The sequence below is a fragment of the Myotis davidii genome, unplaced genomic scaffold (genome assembly GCF_000327345.1).
Source record: "Myotis davidii unplaced genomic scaffold, ASM32734v1 scaffold590, whole genome shotgun sequence".
NCBI classification, from domain to species: domain Eukaryota; kingdom Metazoa; phylum Chordata; class Mammalia; order Chiroptera; family Vespertilionidae; genus Myotis; species Myotis davidii.
In genome coordinates this window covers 1,101,430-1,108,654 of record NW_006282381.1, presented here as the reverse complement: position 1 = coordinate 1,108,654, position 7,225 = coordinate 1,101,430, and the positions used below count along the sequence as shown (strand labels likewise).

Sequence of the window (7,225 nt, the reverse complement as noted above, 5' to 3'; positions counted from 1 at the left end):
TGAGGATTTAAAAAATAATAAAAAGCCCGGCCGGTGTGGCTCAGTGGTTGAGCATCAGCCCAGGAACCAAGAGATCCGCAGGTTCGATTCCCGGTCAGAGCACATGCCTGGGTTGATGGTTCGATCCCCTGTGAAGGGCGTGCAGGAGGCAGCAGATCGATGTTGATGTTTCTCTCTCACCAATGTTTCTATCTCTCTATCCCTCTCCCTTCCTCCCTCTCAAAAATAAACAAATAAATAAATACTAGTAAAAACATTTTTACAAAATAAAATAAATTAACCTAATCCATCATTTGTCAATAGACAAAAAAAAAAAAAAGGTAGGGCCTCAATTTGTCTTAATCGACTTGTATTTCTTTCAAAGTGCAATCACTAGAACATCCCATAGGTATGTCCTGTAAGATGGCCGGGCGGAGGGAGCCCCAGTCGGGGGGCCTGCAGGGAGAAGGGGTTACCTCGTGATGCTGCAGGTCCCGCTCGGCGTTGGCCCTCAGGTGCCTTATCTCCTCCTTCGTGTCTTCCAGCTCCTTTCGCACGAGATCGCATTTTTGGTCAACGCTGAGGCTGGACGTGCGGTCCGGGCCCGAGCGGGATTTGGACTTGCGCCTGCCTCGCATCTATCCCTCAGGAAAAACAAAGCCGCCGTCACGAAGGCGTTGGTCATCGAGCAGCTGAAGGTGGGCACGGACATGACCTCTCTGACCTGCTAGAAAGTGCTTGAATGACAGCCGGAGAGAACAAACTCCAAGTGAGAGGACTCTGGATATTAGGCCGGAGGTGACACCTATTTCACCAGCCAACCTGAGGCCTCAGCTTGACGAGGAACTGAAAATGAATCAGGGCCAGTGTCCCCAGGATGGAGAGATGGTGAGTGAACCTGCTCTGGACTAGCATTCAAGTCCGTGCCAAGGAAAGCCTGGAGTTCAGAGCTTCCTGAGCTGAACACAGAAGAGAAATTGGATCCGGGGGGACAGGAGTCAGCAAAAACAAACAAAGACACAAAAATGTTGGGTCTCCTCTGCATTTGAGCCACGGGTCATACGCAGGTGGCCGAGGAAATATGTGGACCTCAAGATGGGATTGCTTGGCTCTCAAAGGATAGGCTTACACATGATTTTTAATTTAAAAAAAAAATTAATTAGCCCGGCCAGCATGGCTCAGTGGTTGAGCATCAACCTATGAACCAGGAGGTCACGGTTCAATTCCTTAGTCAGGGCACATGCCTGGGTTGCAGGCTCGATCCCCAGTGTGGGGTATGCAGGAGGCAGCTGGTCAATGATTCTCTCTCATCATTAATGTGTTTTTTTTCTCTCTCTCTCTCCCTCTCTCTTCCTCTCTGAAATCAATAAAAATATTTTTTTAAAAAATTAATGACCCACACTTGAAAATCAGGAAATTCCACCAAAATAATTCAGATTTCCAGCTCCTCTTGAAAAATCAACTACTCTTGACAACCCCAGGCCACTTGGTTGGCCCTTGTAGATGAGGAAGGAACTTTCCAGTGCCCACACAGACCCACTTCACCTCTTTCTGTGCCTTGCTTGGCCCTGTAAACATTTTGAGTCTCCCAACTTAAGGGAACTATTTCAAACAAACTAAGATATATTCTGGGAGTGTCAATCCACTATTAATTAAACCTGATTGCCTTCACACTGACTTAAAAGAGAAACCTTGAGAAGGAAGAAAGAATCAAAATAAGAACAGGGACAGAGTCATATGTCCTTGACTTGGCCAAAGGCGGTACACCAAAGGCAGATGCACAAATACCACTTGCCTCTAAACTTTAGCGTCTAAAGGGACAAACTGAATAAAACAACTCTTCAGTTGTGTACCTGTGAAAACTCTGTTCCTGATATTTTAATGTCAGATAACCGCAGCGTTCGCTGTTCCCTGGATTCCAGTTTATTTAAATATTTCTGAAACATCTCTGTCTCCGTTTTGAGAGCAGAGTTTCCATAGCTGCAAGACAGAGTGTACCTGAGTAAGTTCCATTAGTAGGTATGTCAACACCAAATCAATAGTATTTAGCACTTCCTAGCTAGGCATGGCCTTCTACAAGATACTTAACCTCTTAATGCCCCAGTTTCCTCATCTGTAAAATGGGAATAATAACAGCACCTACCTTTTAGGGTTGCAGTAAGGAATGTAAAGCCATCAGGACAATGCCTGGCACATAGTAAGTACTATCTATGTATTTGATTTGTTTTTTACTCCCTCCCTCCCTCCCTCCCATCCTCCCTCCTTTCCTTCCTTCCTTTTTTCTTTCTTTCTGTTAACCCTCACCTGATGATATTGGTTGCCTCCTGAACGGGGCTGGGGATTGAGCCTGCAACCGAAGTACATGCCCTTGACCAGAATAGAACCTGGAACTTTTCTGTCTGTAGCTCTATCCACTGAGCAAAGCCGGCTAGGGCTCAATGCGGTCTTGACCGTCTCTGCGGTCCAAGGCCACATGGTAAGGGCCGCCCCGGAAGCCAGCGGGGCTCGTACCTGAGCTCTTCGACCAGGCTGAACAGCTGGATAACAGGCAGCTCGTTCTCCTCCGCGATCTGAAATTCGCTGACAGTCGTGTCGGTGTCATCGTCAGTCATCACGCTAACGAAGCGGCCCTTGCCAACGTCAGGTGTGGCCAACCCAGAGCGCCCGGTGCTGGCGGCTACGCGTCGCTCTGGCTGCAACCAGGCAGTGCGTTGCCTAGCGACCGGACGCGGGCGTGGAGGGGCGTGGCTTCAAGAGGCCCCGCCCAGCGCCCCCCCGCCCATCTCCGCGCTGCCTTGACCAGGCACCTTCGCGCGTTTGCTTTTACTTCCTCAACAATAATTCTTAGGATGATAATAAGAGTAAGGGCTGTTTCTCCAGCACTTACTATGCCCTTGCCACCTTTGCAGCAGCCTTGTAATAATATCCACGACTCTCTTTACTCTCCAAACGAGGAAACGGAGACGCAGGAAGTGAAATCCGCTTGTTGGAGTGTTTTCCTTCCTCTACCTCGCTGTGAGGCTTCTGCTCTGCTCACCACCTGGGGCTTCTTGCATACGAACTGCACTTTCTCTTAGATACCAGTATCCTGCATTCCTGAAAGGAAAAAAAGAACAACCTGGCTGGTTATTAAATGAATATACATTCAAGAGACCTTTAGGCACGGAATGTGCCCTGAGCAGCTCGGGGGACTGCGTGGAGCACACCACGCCCACCCTCAAGGAGTTTCCAGTGAAATGGTGCAAACAGTTCCCAAATCAGCTCGCTGCAACCCGAGAGGTGATGCCTCACACCGCTTCGTAGTTATCATCTCATCGAAGCCTCAAACGTCTTAAGGAATTGGTATTACTGTCTTCCTCTTACAGACCAAGAAACGGAGGGATAGAGTAGATTAGGTGAGTTGCCCATGGACACACAAGAATGGCATCAAGCCCTAGCAGGTTTGGCTCAGTGCATAGAGCCTTGGCCTGCGGACTGAAGGGTCCCGGGTTTGATTCCGGTCAAGGGCACATGTCCGGGTTGCAGGCTCCATCCTGGGTAGGGGGTGTGCAGGAGGCAGCTGATCAATGATGATCTCTTATCATTGGTGTTCCTTTCTCTCCCTCTCCCTTCCTCACTGAAATCAATAAAAAATAATTTTTTTAAATGAATGGAATCAAGTTCTTAACTTCTACACTGATGTGCGTCATGGTCATGGCAGGCCTGGGTGAACAGCAGGTTAGCTTTCTTCTGCCCCCATTGGGATAGAAGAGGGCAGGATGGGCAAACGTCTCTGAGGGGTGGGGGAGGGGTGCTGGATGTGAGCAGGAAGCAGCTGGTATAAACTGCTTAGGATGAGGGTCGGCCACCTTCCCCCACGAGGATCACATAGTCACTAAACCCCAAATGCTTTTGTTTTGCTGCTTAGGGGGCACAAGTTTGGGACCAGAGTGGATTACTGAAGATGATAGAGAGCCTGAGCCCTGCCCCGCCTTCTTCTCTCTGGTGGTGGGCTCTTTGGGCTCTGGGAGCAGTGCAGACCACCTTTAGAAATACTTAGCATGCTCGTGGGCCTGGGCATACAAATGGATGCCAGTCCCAAGAGGGACGGGGAAAAGATGTAGCGTGCAGCTGAAGTATGGTACCTATTTGCTTTGCTTAACAATAGAAAAGTTATTTTGATTTTCTGAATTGTATACATCATCCCATTCGATTGAATGACTATCCCATTGATTGTTATCTTACTGGTTTAAGAAAACACATTCTTCTGTACCTGGGAAACAGGACAGCACAATTATCCTAAATTGTTTTAGTGGCCACAGATAATGCGTTCCAGTGGACTCAGTGGTCCCAAGACCAGGATAGCACAATTACTATAAATTGCCTCGATGGCTCTAGGTGATGAATTCCTGGCAACTCAGTGGTCTCAAGACCTGAGGGCTCTAGATAATGAATTCCTGGCAACTCAGTGATCCAGAGACTCAAAACTGTAATTTAGATAACATGCTGCTTCTGCTTCTGTAAACAGCTTTTTGCAAACCAGGTTCCTCATTCCAAACCTTGAGATGTAGTCAATGCCTTTGTGATCTTTGCCTCTATAAGTCTGGTTTTGCCACCATCTTATCGCATGAGATCTGGGAATGACCCCTCATAGTCCCGGATTGCAATAAATGTGACTCTTTAATACAACTTCGTGAGTCGTCCTTCTGTGACTCACGGGGTTCATTCCAACACAGCTTTAAGGAAGGCCCAGGGGAATTACAGTGCAATACCTGGAACTGTGGGGAAAGACACGCGGTCCACAGCAGGAAATGTCATGCCTTCTGAGAGGCAGCTCCCGGCCCGTCGGTTTGGCAGCCGTTCACAGTGGATGATCACGTGGAAACCTGACTCAGCTTGCGAGCTTTAAAGAACAACACTGCCAATTGCCATTGTTATTCCTTAACATATTTACCATCACTCAGGTAATATTGTTGCTCAATAAAAACACGTATAACAACAGTTGTTTGGGATTCTATTTACTGAGCACTACCTACGCGCCACATCTTATCTCACGGCATCGGCCTGGTGGTTCGAGGAGATGCTGGTACCTTCTCAACCCCCATGTCACTCGGGAGGAGACAGAGCTGCAGAGAAGTTGAGCAACTTTCTCCAGGTCACGTAGCTATTCCGGGTGGGGCTGGAATTCTAGCCCAGGTTCATCCCACTCGGCTCTTTCTTCTCGTCCTGTCCACCCTGTGAGAGCAGTGGCTGGGGGTAGGGCCTAGGGGAGGGACGATCTGGAGACATTTTTGTTTGTTATAACCGAGGTGGGGGGGCGGGTTGTCATCTAGCAGACAGAGACCAGAGGTTGCGCTGGTATTAGTTTCCCAAAGCTGCTGTAACAACCACAGATGGGGTGGCTTAAGACCACAGAAAGGCACTGTCCGAATTCAAGGTGTTGGCGAAGCCACACTCCCTCCGAAGGCTCTGGGAGAGAATCCTGTGACTTCTGGCAATCCTTGTCATTTCTTGACTTTGACTCCATGTTCATATGGCCGTCTTCTTCTTCTTTTAAAATGTTTTTATTGATTTTTAGAAAGAGAGGAAGAGAGAGGGAGAGAGAGAGAAGCATGGATTGGCTGCCTCCTGCACGCCCCCTTCTAGGAATCCAGCCCACAACCTGGGCATGTGCCCTGACCTGGAATCGACTTCTTGGTTCCAGGGTGGATCGATGCTCAATGTCTTCTTCTTAGTGCCTATGTGTGTCCTCGCCTCTTCCTACAAGGACAGAAGTCATTTGACTCAAGGCCAACCCTAAATCCAAGAAGAGTTCACCTCAGGATCTTGAACTAATTACATCTGCAGAGATCCTTATTTCCAACAAGGTCACGTTTTATCCACTGAGCCAAACCGGCCAGGGCCAGACACCCTTTCATGCGTGGGACAGCCCCCCCGCCAACAAAAAATGAACTGGCCCAAATGTCCGTAACACTGAGGCTGGGAAACTCTGCTTCAGAGGGAGGCGTCTCCCCTCCGGGGAGCAGTGAGAATGCACCTGTGCGGATCCAGGCAGCTGCAAAGAGAAAGGGTCTCAGAGCAGCTTAAAGTCTAGAGACCATCCTCACCTCCACTTCTCTGTGTGTCCCTCGTCTGTGTGTCTCTCTCTCTCTCTCTCTCTTCCTACCCCTTCCTTTTACTTTCTCTAGAAGTCAATGGAAAAAATATCCTCTGGTGAGAATTAAAAATAAAAAATCCAGGTGGCTTGGATCTTGGTGGACAATGACTCCAGCCCTTGCAAACACCAGAAGTGGCACATTTAACCCTCTCTTACCTCCTCCACTTGTAGGATTTCTCTTTCAATTTTTTCAAGCAGCTCGTGTCTCAGCAGGATCTCCTTCTCCAGATTGCTGGACATTTCCATGGCTCGGTGTAGCTTGGCCTGAAAGAGAACAGCACAGCCCGTCTTGAGCAGAGCAATAAAAATATATTTAATAATAATAATAATAAAAAGAAGTACTGGGCTTTTTTTTCCCCCAAAGGGAATTTGCTAAAAAAAAAAAAGTCAGATAAAGAAACTGGCTTATGGGCAGTGACTATTTGTATGTCATAGAAAAGAGACCAGCCAGGGGGAGGTGGCCCATCATCTGATGGCTCCAGAGCACTTTCCTCTCTTCGGTCAACAAATATATGAGCACCTGTTGCGTGCTTGGCCCTCGGGGTGCAGCAGTGAGCAGCAAGCTCACAAGGAGCTCCCAGTCTGACGTGGAGAATGACAGGGAGGGGGGTGCTACAGGAGAGAAATACAGCGTGTCCAGATTTCAAGGGGTCATGCATCAAGTGAGGTCAAAGTATGCTCCACGTCCGCAGATGCCGTTCAACAGTTCTTATACCAGGGAAAGGGTCTCAGAGCAGCTTAAAGTCTAGAGACCATCCTCACCTCCACTTCTCTGGGACCACTTCCTGACTGCCTCCAGTATCTCCATGTGGACGCTGCCCCCTGCCCAACATTGTTTTTGTAGCACTCTGCATTTTGACTTAAGAATGATATGGTCAGATCCACCCAAAGTATGAAGCTTCAACCACAAATAGGCTGGGCATCCACCTATGAACCAGGAGGTCACGGTTCGATTCCCAGTCAGGGCACATGCCCGGGTTGCAGGCTCGATCCCCAGTAGGGGGCATGCAGGAGGCAGCCGGTCAATGATTCTCATCATTAACGTTTCTCTCTCTCCCTCTCCCTTCCTCTCTGAAATCAATAAAAATATATTTAATAATAATAATAATA

General features: G+C 48.4%; 1 protein-coding gene across 1 annotated transcript in view; it reads right to left on the bottom strand.

Moving 5' to 3' along the window:
* The window catches only part of CCDC113 (coiled-coil domain containing 113), a 14,989-nt gene extending 12,322 nt beyond the window's left edge, over positions 1 to 2,667 (bottom strand). The window contains exons 1-3 of the mRNA XM_015558815.1: positions 2,491 to 2,667; positions 1,833 to 1,959; positions 456 to 617 (exon numbers count right to left, since the gene is read on the bottom strand). Of these exons, the coding sequence (XP_015414301.1) occupies positions 456 to 617; positions 1,833 to 1,959; positions 2,491 to 2,591 (390 nt within the window). The 5' untranslated portion in view covers positions 2,592 to 2,667. The remainder of the gene's footprint in view (positions 1 to 455; positions 618 to 1,832; positions 1,960 to 2,490) is intronic.
* Between the last annotated feature and the right edge of the window lie 4,558 nt (positions 2,668 to 7,225).